Genomic DNA, 25082 nt, shown 5'->3' on the forward strand with positions numbered 1-25082 from the left:
GTGAATGGGATTAGTGCCTTTATAAAGGAGACCCAGAGCTCTCTAAACCCTCTTTCTGCCATGTGAGGACACAGAAGTCAGCAGCAACCTGAAAGAGGTTCCTCACCAGAACCAACCATGCTGGCACTCTGATCTCAGACTTTGAGCCTGCAGAACTATGAGAAATAAATTTCTGTTGGTTTATAAGTCATGCAGTCTATGGTACTTTGTTACAACCACCAAGACTAAGACACAGTCCATCTTCATAACCTTATTACAACTATCTCTAGCTTTGAAATTTAAATATTCACAAACTTCCAAAACTATACAAAACATGAAATAATTTGTGATATATTTTTTACTTTTGTCTGATATAAAATTTAAATTTTGGTTATGACATGACCTATCTAAACGGATGAATGAATGCATTAATCACTTTCAGGTTTGAAATTTTGACCTCTTCCAGGCATGATAGCCCTATGCCATCATCAATGGAAAAGCTACATTCCTGTTAGCTTTCATTTTGAACTAGATTTTGAAATTTAAAAGAAATAAGTGGGTTACTTTTCATATTTCTGATTCCTAAGCCTGGCTAAGATTTACTATTTCACAATTAAATATATAAATATACCTATTATAAAAATTTTAACTAAACTTAGAAACTATTTTACAGTAGAACATCAACATTTTCTTGATAGGTGAAAGCTTTTATATTACATTTTTATTTTGCAAGAAAATAAATTATACAACTTAAAAAATAAAATCCAAAAATTAAGCAGTTCATCAAAATATTTCAGCCTACTGCATACAGAAACTGCTACCATTTAAAATTGTACAGCATTATCATCTCAGTATGTAGTGGCACACATTCAAAATTGTATATACGAGGATAGATTACAACTTAGGAACTCAAATTTGTTCAACACTCCAGACAACATATATAGTGTAGATGACAGGAAAGCTCTCATTGTAATGTTTATTTCACAAACATGACATTGGAAGAGTTTATAAGATAGCATCCCAGTCATTTACATGAAAATAGAAAAAACAAGCTTGAGTTTAAGATAGCAAATCTTTCTGGAAAACTAGCAAAACTTTCACCCAAATTGAATTTTTAAAATTTGCCCTTTGAGCAGGGCCAATGACATCCTACTGCAAATAATACAAAATACTTTTAAACTACTCCGGTCATAGTTTGTATTAAATTTAATAAAAGGTAAAAATAAGAAAGCTAACATTTCATTTTTGGAAATTTTAACATTTATGCACAAAATAAGAGAAAGAGACTTAAATAAAGTTTGCCAGAATGCAGGGACCCCTCCAATAAATGTAAAAATTGGAAGACTTCAGAATTTATTTCAGGATACTCATTAAATCATTAGAACAGTAATACTCTAAATATTTAACTCATTGTAAGCATTAAAATTGTTCTGTATTTTCACTTTGTAAGTTTTGTTTCATATCTACTTACTCTGGCAATGAGATGGCAATAAAGGTTAACATTTTCAAGATGGCTCCACCTTTATATTAGAAGATGAATGTTCAAATCTTAACCTCTGAAGTGTCCTATTGCCATATTGCTCAAGAAAAAAATATATGCACATATATGTATATATTTTTCCCCTTAACTATATCAGAGTTCATCCCTGCTCAGATAGCACTAATTTTAAGTGCACATTAGAGAAAAGGGACTTAGTAATAAAGGATACTAACTGTGATTCTGTATCTTTAGCAAATTGCTGGTAGTTTTTTTTCCAGATCCCTTTTTTTTTTTTAATTAGCAAATCTGTTGTCAAAATATATTTAAAGAAAATTCAACAATGGTATAGGCACCTTGACAACTAAACGGTTTTCATAAACACCAAAAAGTAGTCAGATATACTTTTGTATACATAATGAACAAAATGATGAAAACTGTAAGTCTACAGTATTTGTTGCTGTTCTATTCCCCAAAATACAATTAGGACATAATTAGCAATTTAAAAATTTATAAAATTATTAGAAAACTTTGCTATGGATTTAGAGTTACCCACTTTTGCATTAAATTTGCCTTTGTAAATCAAAACATCATGGCTCTCATTCTTAAATGACTAAAAAAAGAATAGAAATTCCAAAAAAAGTTCTGAGAACTATTCTGGTTTAAAACAACAACAAATCTTAAACTTTAAGAAATGGCCTGTAATTTTTCTTTCCATTGCTTCCTCCTTTGGCGCTCCTTTATCAGATAAGCAAATATGTCAATACCAAACTATTTATTAAACATAAGGGCCACAATTATTACCAAATTATCAATTTTAAAAATTTTGAATTTATCCATTGTTAACAGTCATCTAATTAGAGAAAACAGTGAGTGCTAATTTAGTTTAATCTTCACAATATGCTTGGTCTAATAACTGACATATGGTACCTTAGAGCTCAAATGTAAGATTTTAAATTAGAAACAAAATTCCAATTTCTTATGAGTTTCAGAATAGGCCTTTGACTATAGCCAGCAAAACCTTAAAAATGTTTTAAATTTGCTGTCCTTCCTTTCAGCAGGCAGCTCACAAAGTCTCTTGGGATTGGGGACAGATTCCATGAAATGCTCTTGAAAGCACTCTGTAATAATACTGTATGCCTTTCAACACTCTGGCACTCCATTTCCTACTATCATCAAAATAATTTAAAATATTACTTAATATCAAATAAAATATAAAATAATTTGCAAGAAAATTTGAAATGTGCACCACAATGAATAAAATCCATGTTGAGCCATTCTTTTCCAAAGGGGAGTAATTTTTTCTCTTTTAAGTTGTTCATGTCCTCAAGTCCTAAAATCTCCATTACTCTGGGTATTCAGTTGCCAGCAACTAGTAAGTTGCTACTTTGGATTGACCAAAAGGAACAAGGTAAGTGTTGCCTTCTGAACATTTTTTAAATGCTTATTTTTAAAATATATAAATATATATATACATATATTTGGCAAGTTTACTGCTCATATTAAGATTGCAACAATTTTGCTTATGCTTTTCAGGTCTATGTTGTGGTTTTTCTCTTCCTCCTAGGTGACTGATACCTAATTATTACTTTTTAAAACAGAATGTCTTCCTTTCCAGAAACCTGAGGTTATAAATCCCTAATCATGAGACTTTAAAATTTCAAAATATTTCTATGCTACAGATTAAGAGGTCAGTTACATAACTGTATTATATTAAAGCAGGAGATTTCTGTCTTGTTTTTAATAAATTTGAATATGGCATAATAAATATTAAGTATATAAATATTAAGTGTCTTAGTAAACACTTAAAATGCTTATTTTGCTGTTTTGACTCTGCAATCGACCAACCTATCTCCATACATTTTTTTAAACAATTAAAATAATAATTAATATGAGCTTCACTTTTTCAAAACAAGCTCTTAGCCATGTAAGATTTAAAAAACTCTTCATCATTTAACAATAAACAACTAAGACAGTAGTCTCCTGCTTAAAGAAAGCCAACATTTTTTAGTTGGAAAAATTTAATACCATTTTTAAGTCACCACTAAAATCCAGCTGCTATACTGAAGCAGTGTTTGAACATATAATTTGATACTATTATAAACTTATCTTTTCACCTATATCTGCCCTGTCCCAACGTTGTGTAGACCAGCTCACTCTTTTGATCAAAAGAAACCAAGAGTGCTATTTCTAGTTTTAATTGCATTTTTAAAAACAAAACGTAACAGCATTTTTCAGCACACAAACATCTGAAGATCCTTCCTTGTGCAAGTACATTTTTGTAAGAGAGGAAAAAAAGAAAAAAAAAAAAAAAAAAAAGCAACAAGAACCCCACTTTCACCCTTCCCAACTGTATTTCTTCCGGTGGGTATAAATCAGATTTTTAAAAGTTCATTATGGGCTCTTCATGAATGCAAGTTTCTCCACAAAACGGCATGCTGTTAAAACAGAGTGTGCAACATGAAGGGAATGCCACCATGCTAACTAATGTGATTGGCAAAATATAGTTGTTTTGTTAGGTAAGGCAGAGATTTTAATATTTATGTAATCAAAGTCCAAATAAACCTTCCTCTAGCACAAACTGCAAGAACTTTCTGCCCAAGCACTCCAAAATTTTGGTTCTTAATACTGTCCATGATATTCAAAATTATGCCATATATATGAAAGTGTTGATATCAGATTCATCTCTTCTGATGTATTTGTGCTCTATTAGCCATTCTATTTGCTCTTTTATCATTTTCTTTTGTGGCAAGAACATGTTTTTCAAAATTTCTACTAATTCAGTCTGCAGCTGAGCATTACTAATTTTCTTTCTCATCTTCATTATTTGTATGATAGCTTCCTAAAAGAAAAAATAAAATATTAAATTATTTTAAGTAAAACAAAACAAAAAATGACTTTTAATGTATTTTATCCTCTATCCAATACCTATCCAAATGATTAGCAATCACTAGATCAATCTTGAGACCAGTTATCTTTTTTTCACTTTGAAAAATAAAATCTGCATATTATGGAGATTTTAAAAAATGAGGAAAAACAAAATTACCCACAACTTCTCTGATGAAAAGAAAATCACACCTAAGGTTTTGGTGTATTTCCTTTCATTCCTTCATATCCACACTATGTACATTTAAAAAGTTTATTTTACCTGTGAACACAATATGTATATAACCTGATATTGTGTTAAGAATCAACTATCAACTAAGATACAACAAACCCCTTACACATACTTTTTCCCTTGTATTCACAGTTACTTCTTTGTATAGCAGTAGAGGCCAGTTGCTGTCTGTTTCAAAAATTAATAATTCTTATTCTTTATAAATTTATCAGATAATAAACTGTACTTGTTATAAGTATCTTCAGTTTGTACTGACTCAATTAAATGGTTTAACTTTCTGTAGGAGTAAGCACTTTTCATCTAAATCAATTTTATCAATAGCTTCCTTAATGATTTCTTTAATTATTATTATTTTTAATAAGGAAAATTAGAAAATTACAACATATTTTCTCTTTTGCCTTTTCCAGTACAAGGTGTCTGCTTAGTCAACAAAAGGCATTCATCTGCCTTAGTGGAGGTTAGAATTCATTATAAAAGAAATGTGAAAACAAAAAAAGGAATCAATATTTGCTTTTTAACATTGAAAATGGAGTTTGGCTACAAGGCAATAGGCTTGGGAGTCAGGCACTACTCAGTGTGAGAAAAGTATACCTTCAACTTCCCCTGTACAGATATGAGGATTCCTACACTGCCACTAGGAGGTCAGGTGAATTACTCCCAATGTCAGTATGTCCAGATCCAGGCTCTTGATCACAGGGGTTTATGTCAAGGGTCCAGAGAGAAAGAAAGAAGATGGAAAAAGTCTGTCCCCCTACAGGCACTTGTACATTACAGAAACCAGTAAGTAGGAGAGGAACAACTGTAAATATTCCAATTTCTCCTATTCTAGCTTCGGTAGAGGTGAAGATGGCTGTGTTAGAGATGTTAAGAGAAAAACAGAGGGGTTCTGGCCCTGGTCCCATTTAATAGGTTGGAGGTCACTTGAAAAGTGGCATGATATGATGGAAGTAATTTGCACTCCTGAATTTCTCTGAGTTCCCATATGATTAGAGTTTAGAGCCAATGGACCTGCCACAGGGCCTTCAGTGTCAGGAGAGGGTGATCCTGTAACAGCAGATGATAACAGTGTGCCATGTAGGCCAAGGGCCACAAAGAAGATGTAGCAGAGGCTCAGAGGGCTCAAGAGCTCAGTAAGAGCAGAGGACAGGCAGCCAGAACAGGAAAGAGGCCACGTGGTCCTTACCAACTGGAAAAAGAATAAACCATAGTTCATCTGCTACAGACATCAGCAATAGATAGCAATAGAAAGTCAAATTCCCATAGGTGACAGATAAAGCACTCTAGAGCTGACAGATAAAGCACTCTAGAGCTGACAAGACCAAAAACCTAGAACACTGTTACAACTGTATAGATAGGACAATCCCTTCACTGTCACTATGAAGTCAAGTGAATTTCTCTCAACCTCAATACATGCAGATGCCATCTGTGAAAACAGCAAAGAACAAGGATGGGTGGAGTAGAATCAGGGAGAAATAAGTCTGAGCATTACCTAAAGGGATAGCTTGGATTAGCAGATTGAGCATTATTATGAATCAGTTTTAGATAAAACAAAAAAACTTCATTTTCTTTGCACATCTTATAGTATGACTATACCTGCCCATTCCACTTCATATCTCAACTCTAATCCATCTGTATTTATCCTGGTGTAGCCATAAACTAAGACTATATCATGCTTTTTCCTCCCAGAAGTAAAATTTTCCAAAATCTCTTATTGAATAATACATTCTCTTTTCATGGGCCATGGAAATGATTTCCTTTATTGCAAAGTTCATCTACACTTATATAGGAGGTTTAATTCTGAGCTATTTTCTTCTATTAATCTGTATGTTATGCTATTTTATTTTTGTAGATATTTTAATAAGTTTTAATATTTGGCAAGGCAAGTTCCACTACCATTAACACCTTATTTTTTTAAGGTTCTCAATTACTCTCATCTATTTGTTCTTTCTGATAAAACTGAGAATCAATTTTTAAAATTCCAAAAATATTCCTAGTTGAATTTTTATATGAAATTCAGTAGACTTGTTACTAGTATGGGAAGTTATTCAGCCTTATCATTTAAAAATATGGTATTTCGGACTTCCCTTGTGGCACACTGGTTAAGAATCCATCTGCCAATGCAGGGGACACAGGTTCGATCCCTGGTCCGGGAAGATCCCACATGCCACAGAGCAACTAAGACTGTGCACCACAACTACTGAGCCTGCGCTCTAGAGCCTGTGAGCCACAGCTACTGAGCCCATGTGCCACAACTACTGAAGCTCGTGTGCTCTAGGACCCATGTGCCGCAACTACTGAGCCCGTGTGCTGCAGCTACTGAAGCCTGTGTGCCTAAAGCCTGTGCTCCACAACAAGAGAAGCCACCACAATGAGAGCCTGCGCCCTGCAACAAAGAGTAGCCCCTGCTCTCCGCAACTAGAGAAAGACCGCACGCAGCAACGAAGACTCAAAGCAGCCAAAAAAAAACAACAACAACAAATGGTATTTCATGTTAAAAAGAAGCCAGATACAAAGAGTACACTGTCTGATTCCATGTATATGAAGACCAAGAACAGGCAAAACAAAGCAATGGTGATAGGAATCAGGTGGGTTGAAGGGGGAGACTGGCTGAATGGAGACATGGAGAAATTACTGGAGTGATAGAAATGTTCTGTATCTTAATTGAGGTGATGGTCACACAGGTATACACATTTAGCAAAACAATCTGAAAACTATGAAATATGTATTCTATTATATGTAAGTTATACCTCAATTAAAAAATTTAGTAAGAAAAAAAGGAACATGATCTTTCTATTTATTCAAATCTCCTTTTGAATCTCTCAGGCGAAGGCCCCTCTCTTCATACAGGTCCAACACACTGCTTTTTAAAGAAATGCCTGTGAATTCTATGGTTTCTTCTTTTATTTTCTTAAATTTATTTATTTATTTGTTTATTGCTAAATAGAAAAGTATTTGATTTTTATTTATCTTTTCTCTGTTCCTTTATCATATTATATGATCTACAAGACATGAAAAATTTTAATCTTTTCTTCTTTTTTGTTTCATGCTTGACTGCATTGGCCAATAGTTTCAAACAATATTAAATGAAAACAGTAAAAGTGGGACTACTTGGTTTTAATAAGACTATTTCTAAAGTTAAAACAGTCATACATTAGTTTGCAATAGGTATTCTTTATCATGTTCAGAAGGTATAATCCTAGTTTTAAAATACGTTTTTTAAAGTGTCCCTAATTTCCCATTACAATGGAATTAGAAGTGTTAAAATTAAATTTTAAATACTCAATCCTAGAATCGTACTTGTTGCTGATATACATTTATTCTCTTTGACATGCAGTCAGAGAAGCATAACCTAAAACCAAGATTTCTGCCCAACCAACAGAACCTACCAGAGACCACCAACTCATATAGACATCTCTTTGCACAACTAAGAGAATGTTACTAATACAATTTTTATATTTCAGTAAATTGAAAATTAGCTCTTCTGCACGAAAAGTGTGAGTACCTACATTCCTTTATTTTTAAAAAAAGATTTGAAGATTAAAAAAACAACATTTTTCAAAATTTAGACATTGTGTCTTAATATTACAAACCTGGGTTCTCAGTATTCTTAGTTGAACTATTCCTTCATTCTCTTCTTCTCTCATCCTTTCTGTAGTGAGCTGCAAGCGTCCAATCAAGTTGATTTTACCCCTTTTCTGAACTTTTGCATTTTTTCTATAAAAAACATTAAATCAAATATTTTACAGTGAAAGGCTTTTTAAACATCATATTATAGCAACAATGTCTAAGAGAAAATATTTAGAAATAGTCTAAAAATTAATATCCAACACTGTTTAAGGGAAAAATAACAAATAACCAACATGTAGCTTTATTAAAATGAACCCTATGATTTCCCTCAAACATGATAAAAGCTCTGTTAATAAGTGTGACTATGCTCCCTGTAATAACAAAGTTAATATAATTTATATTGCCATGAAAGTGATCAGATAATTGAAGATATGTGGGTTGTAATTCAACATTATCTTCTAATTGGATCTAAAGGAAACAGTACTCCGTGTGGATAAAGCTGCTTTAGAGTGCAAAAGGATGTTTACTTTAAAGATGAAAAGCAATATAGTATGTCAGACACCAAAACGTATCCATGAAAAATATGTAAAGAAATAATAAACATCTCTAGTTCATTAATATGTTTAATAAACAACTAAATGGCATAAATCTAAAGTGATGACAGCATACAGATGTTTTAAATATCATGTAAGGAAAATTATTTTGCTAAAAATAAAATATTAAAATTCAAACAAGGTATTTTTATTTTAGATCAATCAACATAAACCTTACATTAAACTGAACTCCTGGTTCACTGAGAAGAGGGTACCTTCTGTAAAGTCTTTGGGTGAGTTGACTTGAGGTTCATACAATAAAACTTGCCGTTTGAGCTTTGGGAAAGCTACTAAAGACTATGAAGAATAAAGAGAAAACAATTAGCTTCTATAAACACTATAGAATACCAAGATCAATTTTACAACATGACCAATAAAGGTGAGAAAAAATTATGAGCACAAATTCATAATTCAAAATTTTATTTGGTACTTCCATGAATATAACAATGTAAATGCATAATGAGGAAAGAGAATGAGGAGAAAAGAGTTGGTTATGAGGAAGCAATAAATGCTCTCTTTACAATAAGACAATGAAAAAAAACACAACAACGACAAACTAGAGGGATTGGTCATATATGACCACAGCAAACATCATTGCCGGTTATAAACCAGCTGTTTCTCTCTAGGTAATAATTTATTTTGGAACTTTTAACAGGCATATGGAGTAGGGGGTAAAATGTAGTTTTGAAGAGAAGGCTAATAAGTACATTTTACAGGGCCTCAAAAGGACCAAAGTCTTCTTATTCTTAGAATTTTGGTTATCATAAAAAACTTTGAACACATTTTCAATATGAAATCTTTGGTCATGCTCTTCACAGGCAAAATTTAAACACCAACTCAATCTCTTTCTTTCTCTCTCTCTTGACATTCTCTGTCTTAGTAACTTGCTTATTTTCAATTTTTTTTTCCATAAATACCTCACTAGTGTATTTTTCTTGCTTAAAAGTCATTTGAGTGTTATGAATTCATAAATTTATTATAACACAAGCCAACACATGTTTCCTGCTATGTGAGAGGATGCAATGTTAAAAACAAAAAACATAAAAACAAACCAACCCATAAAGTTCTTCTAAGCTCAGCATCAGGGAGTTCAGTTGCAAGTTTTAGATTTTCAAAGCTGATTTTCTCTCTGGGTCTTTGGTTCCATGCAAACAATACAGCCAGCTGAAATGTTGTTACCTCCAAATCATATTGACCTACTTCATTCTTAAACGTTATCTATAATAGATAAAATAGTTAAAAAAATAAGAATCTCTTCATGATGATTACCATCTATCTACTATAATATCTCTTATATGAGATTATATACAAAAAGACTGCGAGTTGTCTTTCAATATCCATTCTTCCTTTCTTACATGGTAATAAAAATTTTAGCAGACTTTAATGACTGTCCAGAATAAAGGCTCACCTCCCAGCTTTCCTGAGCAAAAATGTGGCCATGTAACTAAGTTCTGGCCAATGAGATTTGAGTGGAAATAATGGGGAAAACTTCTAGAAGTTGCCGTTCAAGGAAGCTATACCCTCACATCTTTCCCTTCCTGTTGGGCTGGAAGACAGACATAGTGAGAGGATCATACTGGATTCTGCAGGCAAGGGAATACCTTAAGGATGGTGCTGTAACCAGAAGTCTATGTCCCTAACAACTTCATGGAACAGATCTACTATACCCGCTCAAACTTTCACTTGTGAGAGAAGGAAAGATCTATCTTGTTTAAACAAGTCTTATTTGGAGTCCTGCTACTTTCAGCCAAACCAATATCTGAACTAACACACCATCTACTTACAATTCCATTTGACATGAGATGATGCCAATGTAATTTTCTACCACTATGGTTTTTTTTGTAGAATTCTTCTACTTCGGGTATCAAATCCTCCAGTTCAGTAGGAAGTGAGACAAAGACTTTTTCAGAGCTTCTTGACCAAGCACCAGCATTCAGAATTTTTATATTAACTGAATCAGCTATAGGAAAGTATATCAGAAAATATAAAGCAAATAATCTTGACAATGGGTAAAATACATACACAGAGGATAAGCTTTGGTGAAAAATAAGACTCTAAAGATTTTGTTAAAAGTGTCTTTCTGTTTCAAAATAAGAGTTAGTAAATCTAAATTCTGCTTTGTAGGATATTTTCAAGGAATGTGGACTTTTTAACATCTTTGTCTCTATTACTGCTTAGTTTTATTTTTAATTTACTAGAAAACAAAGATATTCTTTTGTAAAATGTTTTAAAAAATGTATGTAATTATAAAATAATACCTGGTAAAGCCAATTTATTATTTTTGTGCATTTCCTTAAAAGCTTGGTTCAAATCTTCAGATACTTTAATGTCCTGAAACATTCTAGCAAGCTTGTTTACATAATCTGCTGGCATACCAACTTCCTATGAAAACCAAAGACAGAAGAAGTAATAAATAATAAATAATCTGATATACTATTAGGAAAAATTTTAATGGAAAACTAAGTTTTAGATGCTTTAATACAAAATTCTTCTTCTCTCTTATATTTATAGAATGTTTATAATCTAATACCTATTAAATTTGATTCTTAGAACCTAAACAGAATATACAGGCAATCCTGGCTTTCTGTGCATGATTCCAATATGCATGAATTTCAGTTACCACAGTACAGTTACAAGAACACCAGTACCCCAACAACACTGTTCAACTTTCAATTACCATTATATTAAACGTGAGTTACGCATAAAGCACAAATTTCACTTCTAGCTCCTCAATCTACAAATCACTAACAAAGCACATCAAATCACTGACCAATCACAATATTTCTTCCAAAATCTGTTAGTCATCTGTTTATTCAGTTCACCCACAGACAGCAAAGCATGTAGCTTTGTTGCATTCATGTCTTCCACTGATAAATCCACATGACATTTTACAAAAACGGACAACTGAAAGGGTATTTGTCAAGAAAGATGATAAAAGTACACCAAAAAAAAAAAAAAGAAGAAGAAGAAGAAAAGGAAAGGAAAGGAAAGAAAAGGAAGGGAGGGAGGGAGGCAGGAAGGAAGGAAGGAAGGGAATAATGTTGGAAATGAAAATAAAATAGAACATAAATGGAGTTTCTGAAGAAAGAGCTAACTGTGGTTGTAATGTTTGTTGATAATGCCAATGCTGAAGAGTCTAAACATGCAGGTACAAGGAACTTAATGAAGGCAAATTATCAACATAAATGAGAAAAGTGGTAGTGACAAAAAAATTAAGAAGAGGAAGTGATGCCAGCAAAAACTTTGACGACTTTGAAAGACCAAAAGACAAAAGTTTGGAAGCTGATCCAAACTTACAGAGCATGAGAACTCTTCAAAGTATACAAAAGGTGCTCACTAAGTAACTTGTAAGTTACATGACAAGAAGGCAAGTACTAGTCAAACTACTCTTCATTTTAGTAACAGTGTTGAGATATAAATCACGTACCTCAAAATTTGCCCTTTTAAAGTGTACAATTAATCAGGTTTCAGTGTATTTACAGAGTTATGCAACCATCACCACTATCTAACTTTAGAACATTTTCATCATCCCCAAAAGAAACTCCATACTTACTAGCAGTCACTCCCCATGTTCCCCCACTCCTCCATACCTGAAAACCATTAATTTATTTTTTGTCTCTACAGATTTGGCTACTGTGGACACTTTGTATTAGGGAATCATATAGTATGTGGTCTAACTGGCTTCTTTGCTTATTAGCATAATATTTTCAAAGTACATCTATATGGTTGCATATATCAGCACTTCATTTATTTTTATTACCAAAAACACTCCATTATAAGAATAAACCATATTTTATCTATCAGCTGACTGATCTTCTGGGTTATTTTCACTATTAGGCTATTATGAATAATGCTGCTGTGAACATTCATGTACAATTTTTTGTGTGCTCATTATGTTTTCACTTCTCTTGAGTGGAATTACCTAGGAGTAGAACTGCTGGGTCAACTTTATGTTTAACTTTTTGAGGAACCGTCAGTTTTCCAAAGTGGCTGCACCATTTTATATTCCTACCAGCAATGCATGAGGGTTCCAATTTCTCCTCTTCCTCACCAACATCTGTTATTGTCTGAATTTTCAGCTATCCCAGTGGTTTTAATTTGCATTTTCCTAATAACTAATGATGTTGAGCATCTTTGCATACACTTATTGGACATTTATATATCTTTTGTGAAGAAATGTCTATTCGAATTCTTTGCCCTTTTTTTTTTTTTTTTTTTTTTTGGGGTACACGGGCATCTCACTGCTGTGGCCTCTCCCGTTGTGGAGCACATGCTCCGGACGCACAGGTTCAGCGGCCATGGCTCACGGGCCCAGCCGCTCTGTGGCATGTGGGATCTTCCCGGACCGGGGCATGAACCCGTGTCCCCTGCATCGGCAGGCGGACTCTCAACCACTACGCCACCAGGGAAGCCCCTCTTTGCCCATTTTTAACTGAGTTGTCTTTACTGTTGAGTTGTAAGAGTTCTTTATATATGCTAGATACAATCAATATCAGACATGTGAATTGCAATAGCACTTTTTCCAAAGAAATACACTTTAAATCTGAAAGTTTGTTTTAAATTACAGTGTACTAAATACATATTAATTTTACTAATTTTTTCTTTCTCCTATATACTTAGATAATAAGAGATTTTTAATATTTTGACAAAAATTTCGAAGTCACAAAGCAGTACTTTTTCCCAGTGATTGTTAATATTAAGATCACCTGAACAGTAATTTTTACTATCCCACACTACCAGGCAAAACAGGGCTATCTGCAAATCTTTAATTTGAAATACACATATAAATGAAAAAAATATATATAAAATACATATAATTATACACATTATAATAGATGTTTTATTATCATATATTAATGTAATATTATATATAACACCATATGTATAAATGAAAGACATTCATTTATGCTATACTGATATAACTCAAATTCCATTAAAATGGACTGAAAGGAACAGACGTAAAATATTTTAACATGGGAATTTAGCCATAATTAGCATTAATTAACCTAAATAAGCCATCAACTTTTACCTATTTGTTCTTTTTCCTTAATAGATGTATTTATTTACAAACATCTCTATGGTTAAATATTTAGTACTAAAAACATCTTAAAAATGAAACGATTTGTCCGTTAGTTAAGGTCAGTTCAAATGAGAGTAGAGATACAAAAGAGTGAAACAACAGAAGCAAAGCAAGAGCAAAGGTGCTTCACCAGAAGTCTTCATTAAGAAAATATACTTTATTTTATATAATTGATGCTATATTCTTCTAAAACGTTCCGTATTTCTTCAATATTAACAATATCAACAAAATGCATTACTTAAGCACACATATGAAACATGTGCTATTTTAAGAAAACCAAATATTTTTTAAAATTTTACTTACTCTTAGCCACTCTACCATATTCTCTTCAATTTCACTATCAGCAGAGATGTCTAATATAAGACGTCGTGTCAAATGAGCTTTGTGATATCTCATAAAAACGTCTTTGTTTTGTACATATTTAAGTACCAAGAGCTGTACAGAAAAAAAAGTTACTTTCAATTTACATACATTCTTAGCCATCCCTCTCATTTAGACCTTTCTACATCCCCAATTGTCAAAATTCAGAAATTTATATAATCAAATACAGAGAGAGGTTTAGTAAATTGCCCATCTCTGAAAAATAACCAGTCCTGAAATACTACAATACTTTAATACTTCAAAAGTTAGCAAATTTGAGACTGTAACCAAATAACTTTTTAGTTCTTAGAAACATTAAGTTTTGAGATTTAATATAAAGTGTGATAAAACTTTACATGAAAATCAATGGTTCGTCCCCATTTTTTTCTTCTACATTTCTTCTTCACTTTATTCTAACGCTAATCTTCTCTCTAACCACCCCCCACTCCACCCACCCCCCCCGCCCCGCTTTGCTGGCTGCACCATGCAGCTTATGGGATCTTAGTTCCCTGACCAGGGATTGAACCTGGGCCCAGCAGTGAAAGCAGTCTTAACCACTGGACTGCCATGGAACTCCCCCCTCTAACCCTCTTTGTCTATACTTTCTCTATATCTTTACTTACTAATTTTTTCCTCTTTGATATGATGTCCTTGGCTTATATCATATTACAATAACAAGCAGAGACAAATAAATATGAAAGCAACTAACTTTTTATCTACATTCATTTATCCCTGGCTATCTATTTTGGGCTCTCACAAAAAGAAAGAAGTGAAAAACTCCTGGTCTCTCAAATATCATTCCAAATACTACCAGCTAGCTCCATTTTCCCTTTTTTTGTCCTTTAATACAAGCTAGAATTTAACTGACTTTTAAAAATAATCAAGAAAGGGGAAGAATTAAATACTATTTCCCTTTCTGGTAGCTACAGAATAAAAATTTTCAGTAAGAAAAATAACTGCTCTATAGAGATCTTGCACTGGTAAAATTTCATAATATTAGTTGCTTAGAGATATACGTTAAAAAAAAAAACTGAGGCTATCACAGAAAGCCTTATAAGCAAAACACAAATTCAAAGATAATTTAAAAATTTCAAATTAAAAAAATTTTATGTACCACTTCTTTAAGCTTTGCTTCAATCTCTTCAGAGGTTAGTTTTTTGCTTAATGGCGTTTTTCTTAGCAACATGTCACAGTAATTGGCAAGCAGCTCAGGGCATTTTGATTCAGGCTGAGTTTTTAATCCCACCCTAAAAAAGAAATTAAAAGCAGTTGATGAAAATGACTGAATCTGCAAATATTTTTTCTAAAGCCAATTTTTCACAGATTTCTTATGTTGTATAGATCCAATGGGACTAGGGTAAGCAAGTCTACATCTAGGGTGCATAGTTTAGGGAGGCACTCACTCTTAGGTTCCCATAAGTGCACTTGGAGAACACTGAGAGTGAGACCTCCTTGTATTTTGTAACCTATGTGCCACCTTGCCTCACTCTAGTGGCAGCTTTGTCAATGATCTTTAAAAGATTTTATTAAGATGCTTCTAAAATAGTTTTGAAAAACTGTGTAAATCCTTGCATATTTATAAGTTAACATTTAAAACTTTTTTTTTAAAGCACTCAGTGTTCGATTTATTTGCAAGATGTCACACAGGTAGCATTCTCCCGTTTTTCACGATCTGATTCAGAACATCAATCAATTTATGTTAAAACTGTTACTTCACTCTTTGAGACATATCCAATGTAACCTAAATTTCACAGTGATATGATATATATCATCCTTCATTAAAAACAACTGTAAACAAACTTTCCTTAAACAATGAACTTACATCTCTATTTCACTTTCCTAACAAAACTTTAAAACGAGTGTATCATATTTTATGTTTGAAAGTCTTTCATTTATTCTTTATCACACTTCTCTAAACTATATATGTAAATAAATTTAAATTCAACATTTTAAAACTTCTTATATATAAAATTCAACTGTTATCAGAAATGAGTTGTCCAAATTATAAGTACACGACTTAACAAAACAACATAATTATATTGTGTGTGTATAAAACATATGCATATGCAAAATTTTGTCTATGAAGTGGATGAAACTTTTTTCCCCTCCCAATTATGAATGCAGGAAATCATCAATTTTACTTCTACTTTTTGTATTTATAAATTTATGTCTTTTACCTAAAAAATCTTATTCATATTTATAGATAGGACTAGAAGAAGTTTTTCTTATAATGTTACTCAATTCATTGAGCACCTCCTGAGTTATTTGCTAAAAAAACATATACTGATCTAACAAAAAAAGTTATTTTTTAATAATGGATCAAATTAGCCATCAATTGTGTTGAAAGCAAATAATTAGAAACCATTTTGCAAAAGGATATAACATCTAGTCATTAGAAATTCATTTTCTGTACAACAATACCAATATTTCAAAATATTCCTTTCTTAAACGACTTGGAGGCATTTTACAATTCAAGGCACATACCATAGTAAGAATGAAGAGAGATATGCCTTTCTTTACAAAATAGGGAAGGGTAATTCTGGAAAGGAGAAGTGAAAGGAGAAACTGCAATACTTCCACCAGAGGGTTCAATTTCAGAAAAAAGTAGATGTGGAAATTGAGGATTTAGAAAGTGATTTCCTTAAAAGTAGCTATACTGGCATACTCTTGGGAATTCTTTCTGTATCCCTCGAGGTAGATATAGCAAGTCTAAAGACCACTAACTTACTTCATAAGAATCTATCCATCTCCTCCAATCTATTCACATTGCCAATACCGAGCTAGCTTCTATATGAACTGCTGTAATAACTGCAGTAGTCTATCTCCCTTCCTCCAATTCAACAGGTTGAGAAGACAGTTTTCAGTCTTTTATTGTTGTTTCTTTGGTATTGTGTCATTCCCCCGATCTCTGGCTTTTTGTGTTTTGTTTTTTTCCAGTTTTTAGCTGTTTTACTATGATGTACCTAGGAATGGTTTAATTTGTAGTTATCATGCTTGAGATTCAAACAGTTGCTTGAATATAAGTTGGCATCTTTTGGCAATTTGGAAAAATTTTGGTCAATAGCTCATGCCTCCTTTTCCTTTCTCTATGATTCCAATTACATATCGCTATAGATATTTTACCTTTTCTCAGGTAACAATTTCCACCTATTTGTCTATTAATATGTATTACTTACTCATTATTATTCATGATCTATTTAAGATTACTGAGATATAATTCACATACCATACAATTTATCCATCTGAAGTGTGTAATTCAATGTTTCTTTAAAGTATATTCACAAGGTTGTACAACTATCATCAAAATAAAATTTTAAACATTTTCATTACCCCAAAAACAAACCCCATACTCATTAGTAGTCAAATCTCATTTTCCAGCTATCCCTCCCTCCCAGTCCCTAGTTATAACTAATCGACTTTCTGTCTCTATGGATTTCCTTATTCTGGACATCTCATATAAATGGAAGCATACAATATGTGACCTTTTGTGACTGGTATCTCTTACTTAGCATAATGTTTTTATGATTCATCCAGATCATAGCACATATCCATTCATTCCTTCAAAAAATTATCCTTTTATCATGGTCAAAAGATTTAGCATATTAGCCATTTTAAGTGTACAATTCAGTGGCCTTAAGTACATTCACAATGTTCTGCAAATATCATCACTATCTATGTCCAGAACTTATTCATTATCCTAAACAGAAACCCTGTACTCATTAAACAATAACCTTCCATTCCCTCCTATCCCCAGTTCCTGGTAACGTCTATTCTACTTTTCTGTATCAATAAATTTGCCTATCCTAGATACTTCATATAAATGTAATCATAAAAAATTTGTCCTTTTGTGTCTGGCTTATTTCACGTCTCAAGGTTTCACTCAAGTTGTAGCATGTATCAGAATTTCTTTCCTTTTATGACTAAATAAAATTCTATCACATAGATATACCGCATTTTGCTTTCCATCATCAGATAATGGACATTTGGGTTGTTTCCATTTTTTGGCTATTAAGAATAATGCTGCTATGAACATTTATGTACAAGTTTTTGAGTAGATATATGTTTTCATTTCTTTTGGGTATATACCCAGGAGTGGAGCTGATGGGTCACATGTTAACTTTATGTTAAACTTCTTGAGAAACTACAAAAGTGTTACCACAGTAGCTGTGTACCAACTATAATGGTCCCAATCTCTCTCCGCATCTTCACCAACACTTGTTAATGTCTTTTTAATTTTAGCCATCCTAGTGGGCGTGAGTGATATATCACTGTGGTTAAGTTATTAATTTTAATTATTTTAAAGTCCTTATCTACTAACTCCAATAGTGGGATCACCTGAGAGTCTGCTTCTGAAATTATTTTTCTCTTAGTTGACCATAAATTTCTCTGCCATCACAGGACTAGTAATGTACTGAATACTACGCACTGCATATAAAAGAATCATGAAGGGGGAGAGGGATAAATTAGGAGTTTAGGATTAACATATACACATTATTATATATAAAACAGATAACCAACAAGGATCTACTACATAGCACAGGAAACTATACTCAATATTTTGTAATAACCTACAGGAAAAAAGAATCTGAAAAAAATATAAATGTATAACTTAATCACTTTGCTGTATACCTGAAATTAACAGAACATTGTAAATTAACTGTACTTCAATTAAAAAAAAAAAAAAGAATCACAGAGGCACCAGACTAGTTTATCTTCCATTAAGAATGTGTGTTCACCCTTTGTTCTGCTATGGCAGAGGCTGATCACTTTAATCCAATCAAACTATTTTGGTTCAAGGATGGGTTGTAGTTTTGGTAAGAATCAGTCTACCTCTGGTTACCCACTGAATCTAAGGAATGTCCTTCCTGGGCTTTCACTTGAGATCCTAGTTGAGTTTTGTCATTCCAGTCCTGTGTGACCACCAAAAGCTCTACTGTCCCCCAGCAGTACTGCTCAGCCTGAGTGAAACCTAGATTCTCAGTTACTTTTTTTCAGGGAAACACAGCTACAAAGCATCAGCTAACTTCTGAAGGTTCTCTCTCATTTCTATAACTTTCATTATTTTGTTCTAGTTGCTTCTGTAGCTCTTTGATAATATTAAAATGACTATTTCCTAAATTTACCTGATTTCCCTGATTGTTCTCAGTGGAAGCACTGGCTCACCATGAACTACTATATTCCTCCTCAGAAGTGACTCTCCCAAATAACCTGGATGATACTAGCAGCTTTATTCTTCTAGAACATTACCTCTACCACCTCCAATAGCTACAACACTCATGTTCTGCTGCCTGAATCATCTAATAATACTCATTTTATTCCACAGAAATTTTCTACTTAATCTGGAGCTAAAGACAGGACCTGGTCACCTTAGAATAAAAAAAAATAAAGAGAAAGTAATCCCCACTTCTGGGAATTTAGACTGTAGAAACATATAAAATGGCAACTGTACAATATTATTCACTGGAGCACTATTGTTAGTAATAGCAAAGTATCAGAAAATACTTAGTGTAGAAATAAAGGATCAATTAAATAAACTATGCTATATGTACCAGACATAACACCATGCTGCTATTAAGAATAACAAAGTTATGAAAAAAACTACAGCTAACATATTAATCAGGAATAAGACAAGGATGTCAACATTCACCACTGCTGTTCATCACTGTGCTAGAAGTTCTATCTAGAGCTAGAAGTTCTAGTTAGAGCAATTAGGCAAGAAAAATAAAGACATCCAAATTGGAAAGAAAGAAGTAAAAGTATCTCTATTCACAGATGTCATGACCTTCTATACATAAAGTATTAAAGAATCCACAGAAAAGCTACTAGAGCCAATGATTGAATTTATTAGCAAAGTTGCAGGGTACAAGATCAACACACAAGAATCAGTTGCGTTTTCATACGCCAGCAATGAACAATCCAAAAGGAAATTATATAAACAATTTCATTTATAATAACATCCAAAAGAAAAACATACCTAGAAATAAACTTAACCAAGGACATGAAAGCCCAAGCAGAGTAAAAGAGCCATCCTTGCAGGTCTGCAACTTTGCATGAGGTGTCAGAGCCACTAGAAAGGCCTAGCATCCAGGCATCAAAGACCAAACAGTTAAGGGGTGTGTTGACATGAAGGAGTGGCCATGTATGGAGTATGAGAGAAGAGACCAAATAGGTAAGGAGGGTGTCCATGCAAGGAGAAGGTACAACGGGAGGCATTAAGGCTCCAGTTGGATGAGGAAGGCATTCATGTAGGGGGTGGCCCAGTCTGGGGAGTCAGAGCCTCAGCAGGGTGAGGAATGCATCCACAAAGAAACAAGGCCAGGTACTGTAGTTGCAAATGCATATGTGTACCTTTAGCTTGTCCACTGAGAGGCTCTAGGAGCAGTGACACCACAATAGCAATTAATACACCTAGCAACAGATTTTGTCCACTAAATACCAACGTCCACTAAAAGCAACTAGAGCTCTGTGAAAAAATGGCTAACCCTGAGGCTAAGGCAAGGGAAAGTACAAAATGAATCCGGAAATCTTCACATCCCAAAAAGAAAGAAGAATTTACTTTAAAAGGACCCAGAAACCAGCTCCCATTAGTGAAATCTAGGATAATCTAAAACTCAAAACAAAGAATAAAAGTAAATTATGGGAGTTCCCTGGTGGTCTAGTGGTTAGGATTTGGTGGTTTCACTGCTGTGGCCTGGGTTCAATCCCTGGTCAGGGAACTGAGATCCTGTAATCCATGCAGCACAGCAACCCACCACCCCCACCAAAAAAAAAAGTAAATTATAACCCATTGAATAAAAATAGTAAACTATGAGTTCATACTGAGATGATAAATCAATGTACGAATTGAAAATTTAATGAGCAATGATGGGATCTTTACAGTTTTAAAGTACCTGTCAAAAAATACTTAATTACAAAAAGAAAAAGAATGAGTGGATAAGTCTGGCATACACCAACTTAATTAGGTAATCAAACTAAACTAAATCAGTACTGGGATAAATCAAAATCATGCACCCTCACTCACATAAGATGCAATGACAGAAGTCCCTGGTGGTCCAGGGGTTATGACTCCATGCTATCACTGCTGAGGGCCCAGGTTCAATCCCTGGTCAGAGAACTAGGATCCAGCAAGCCATGTGGCATGGCCAAAAAAAAGATTCAATGAGAATAATAAACTTTCACTTCTGCCAAAGATGCAAACCTGAATCTAATCATAAAAAACATCAGATTAACTCACACTAAGGGACATCCTACAAAATAATTGGACTGTAATCTTCAAAATGTCAAGATAATGAGAGTCAGAAGAGAGACAGTTCCACACCAAAGAAATAGGAATATAAGAACTAAATGCAACACATGATTCTGCGATGGATCCTTCTGCTATAAAAAATACAACATTATCAATAAATTTAAAGGGATCTGAGGAGTAGATGGTTATTATGCATCAAAGACAATTTTCTGACTTTGATAGTTGTATTGTGATTATATTTGTAGAAAATATACACTAGTGTACTTGGAATAATGAGCAACTTACTCTCAAATGGTTCCAGAAAAAAAAGTTTTAATGTATTTCCAAAGAGAAAAGGATAATAAACTTACAACTACATGTACATTATTTCGACAACTGAGAAGAAAAGATTCCTTGTAAAGCACCACTTCACCAAAACTACAACTAGATTAAATTTAAAATTTTGAAAAGCCTGTATCTATTAAAGAAATCGAACTTGTGATCAGTACCTGCCCACAGAGAAAACTCCCGACCCAAATGGTTTTACTAATGAATTCTACCAAACATTTAAGGAAGAAGTAATGTCAATTAAACTAATTCTTTTAAAACATACAAAAGGAGGGAATAACTCTCAATACTTTTTGAGGCCAGCATAATCCTGAAACCAGAAAAGGACAAATATCAAAAAAAATGAAAAGTGTACAAGGCACAAAGGCCAGAAAGAAAATGGTAAATCCACAAATATAGACAAAAAATATTTAACAAAACACTGGCAAATTAAATCCAGGAATATATAAAGAGAATAATACAGCACGACCAAGTAGAATTTATCCCAAGAATTCAACCTTGGTTAAATGTTTTCTTAAAAAAAAATCAATGTATCCTGAAGAAGAAAAACGGAACTGAAGGAATCAGGCTCCCTGACTTCAGACTATATTACAAAGCTACAGTCATCAAAACAGTCTGGTACTGGCACGAAAACAGAAATATAGATCCATGGAGCAGGATAGAAAGCCCAGAAATAAACCCATGCACCTATGGTCAATTAATCTATGACAAAGGAGGCAAGAATATACAATGGAGGAAAGACAGTCTCTTCAATAAATGGTGCTGGGAAAACTGGACAGCTACATGTAAAAAAATGAAATTAGAACACTCTCTAACACCATACACAAAAATAAACTCCAAATGGATTAAAGACCTAAATGTAAGACTGGACACTATAAAACTCTTAGAGGAAAACACAGGCAGAACACTGTTTGACATAAATTGCAGCAATATCTTTTTTGGATCTACCTTCTAGAGTAATGAAAATAAAAACAAAAATAAACAAATGGGACCTAATTAAACTTAAAAACTTTTACATAGCAAAGGAAACCATAAACAAAATGAAAAGACAATCCACAGAATGGGAGAAAATATTTGCAAATGAAGTGACTTGACAAGGGATTAATCTCTAAAATATACAAACAGCTCATGAAGCTCAATATCAAAAAAAACAAACAACCCAATCAAAAAATGGGCAGAAGATCTAAACAGACATTTCTCCAAAAAAGACATACAGATGGCCAAAAAACACATGAAAAAATGCTCAACATTGCTAATTATTAGAGAAATGCAAATCAAAAATACAATGTCACCAGTCAGAATGGCCATCATCAAAAAGTCTACAAACAATAAATACTGGAGAGGGTGTGGAGAAAAGGGAACCCTCTTGCACTGTTGGTGGGAATGTAAATTGATACAACCACTATGGAGAACAGTATGGAGGCTCCTTGAAAAACTAAAAATAGAGCTACCACATGACCCAGCAATCCCACTCTTGGGCATATGTCCAGAGAAAACCATAATTTGAAAAGATACATGGACCCCAATGTTCATTGCAGCACTATTTACAATAGCCAGGACATGGAAGAAACCTAAATGTCCATCAGGAATGGATAAAGAAGATGTGGTATATATATACAATGAAATATTACTCAGCCATAACAAAGAATGAAATAATGCCATTTGCAGCAACATGGATGGACCTAGAAATTATCATATTAAGTGAAGTAAGTCAGACAAATATTATATGATATCACTTACATGTGAAATCTAAAAAAAATTAATCAAACTTATTTATAAAACAAAGAGACTCACAGACTTCAAAAACACGGTTATGAAAGGGGAAATTGTGTGTGGGGGGAAATCAGGTGTTTAGGATTAACATATACACACTACCATATATATATGGTGTATATATATATATATATATATATATATACACACACACACATACATATATATAAATAATCAACAGGACCCACTCTATAGCACAGGGAACTCTACTCAATATTCTGTAATAACCTAAATGGGAAAAAAGTCTGAAAAAGAATGGATATATGTATATGTATAACTTAATCACTTTGCTGTACACCTGAAACTAACACAACATTGTAAATCAACTATACTCCAATATAAAATAAAAATTAAAAAGCAGAACTGAGGTTTCCCTCAGGTTTCTTTCTGAGAAGAAATTCTGCCCAAAGATGTATAATAATTCCTGCCCAAGAATTTCCAGCCTGCTAGCCTGCCCTACAAACTTTGGATTTGCCAGCCCCCACAATTACATAAGCCAATTCCTTTAAATAAATCTCTCTTCTATCTCCCCACACCCCTCCCCCAAATCAATGTATTTCACCACATCAAAAGAATAAGGAAGAAAAACCTTCTGGTCATTTTAAGACAGAAAAAGCATTTAATAAGTCAACACCCATTCATTATCAAACTTTCAGCAAATTAGGAATTAAAAAAAACCCAATTAAAGGCATCTATGAAAAACCCTCACCTAACTTTGTACTTAATGACAAAATATTAAGGCTTTTCCCCTAAGCTTGCCAAAAAAGGCAAGGATGCCCACTCTCACTACTTCTGTTCAATACTGTACTTATGATCCTAGCCAGTGCATCAGTCCAGAAAAAGAAATAACTGGTATAAAGATGAGAAAGGAAGAAATAAAGCTGCCTTATTCAAAGATTACATGATTTTTTACATAGAAAATCTCAAGAAATCTAAAAAAGAACTACTAGAACTAATAACTTTAATAAGGTAACAGGAGGTAAGATCAATATACAAAAATCAACCATATTTTTATATACTAGCAAAATACCAGAATATCAAAAGCACTCAAGGAAAAAAAAGAACAAAGTTATACCAGCTGACTTAAAGACTTACTGCAGAACTATATTAATCATGGCTGTTTGTAATGGCCAAAGGATACCCATTTAATTCAATGGAATAGAATAGAAAGTCCAGAAAAACATACATATTTTTAAGTCACTTGATTTTTCACATAAGACACTAAAGCAACCCAGTAGGGAATGGGAAGTATTTCCAACAAATGGTGATGAAACCACTTGCTATCCATACAGAAAAGAAAAAAATGAAAGTTAATCCCTAACTTACACTATATGCAAATATCAATTTAAGGTGGCTCTTAAATGTAAATATGAAAGCTAAAAATTATAAAGCTTCTAGAAGAAAACAGAAGGTTATCTTGTCCTAGTGTCAGAGGTAGACAAAGGTTTCCTAGACAAAACATAGAAAGCAAAATCCACAAAAGAAAAGCATATATCTTACAAAGGACCTACATACAGAATATATAAGGACTCACAGCTCACTACTAAAAAGGAACAACCCAA

General features: G+C 33.2%; 1 protein-coding gene across 2 annotated transcripts in view; it reads right to left on the bottom strand.

Moving 5' to 3' along the window:
* Positions 1-758: 758 nt before the first annotated feature.
* The window catches only part of CUL5 (cullin 5), a 96492-nt gene continuing 72168 nt past the window's right edge, over positions 759-25082 (bottom strand). For both annotated transcript variants that reach the window (XM_082843965.1, XM_082843966.1), the window contains 8 exons: positions 15289-15421; positions 14118-14249; positions 10993-11116; positions 10519-10694; positions 9791-9952; positions 8913-9031; positions 8165-8288; positions 759-4298 (listed from right to left, as the gene is read on the bottom strand). In XM_082843965.1, coding sequence (XP_082700091.1) covers positions 4104-4298; positions 8165-8288; positions 8913-9031; positions 9791-9952; positions 10519-10694; positions 10993-11116; positions 14118-14249; positions 15289-15421 — 1165 coding nt within the window. In that variant the 3' untranslated portion in view covers positions 759-4103. The remainder of the gene's footprint in view (positions 4299-8164; positions 8289-8912; positions 9032-9790; positions 9953-10518; positions 10695-10992; positions 11117-14117; positions 14250-15288; positions 15422-25082) is intronic.

This window comes from Leucopleurus acutus (assembly GCF_964270905.1).
Source record: "Leucopleurus acutus genome assembly, chromosome: 8".
Lineage (NCBI taxonomy): Eukaryota > Metazoa > Chordata > Mammalia > Artiodactyla > Delphinidae > Leucopleurus > Leucopleurus acutus.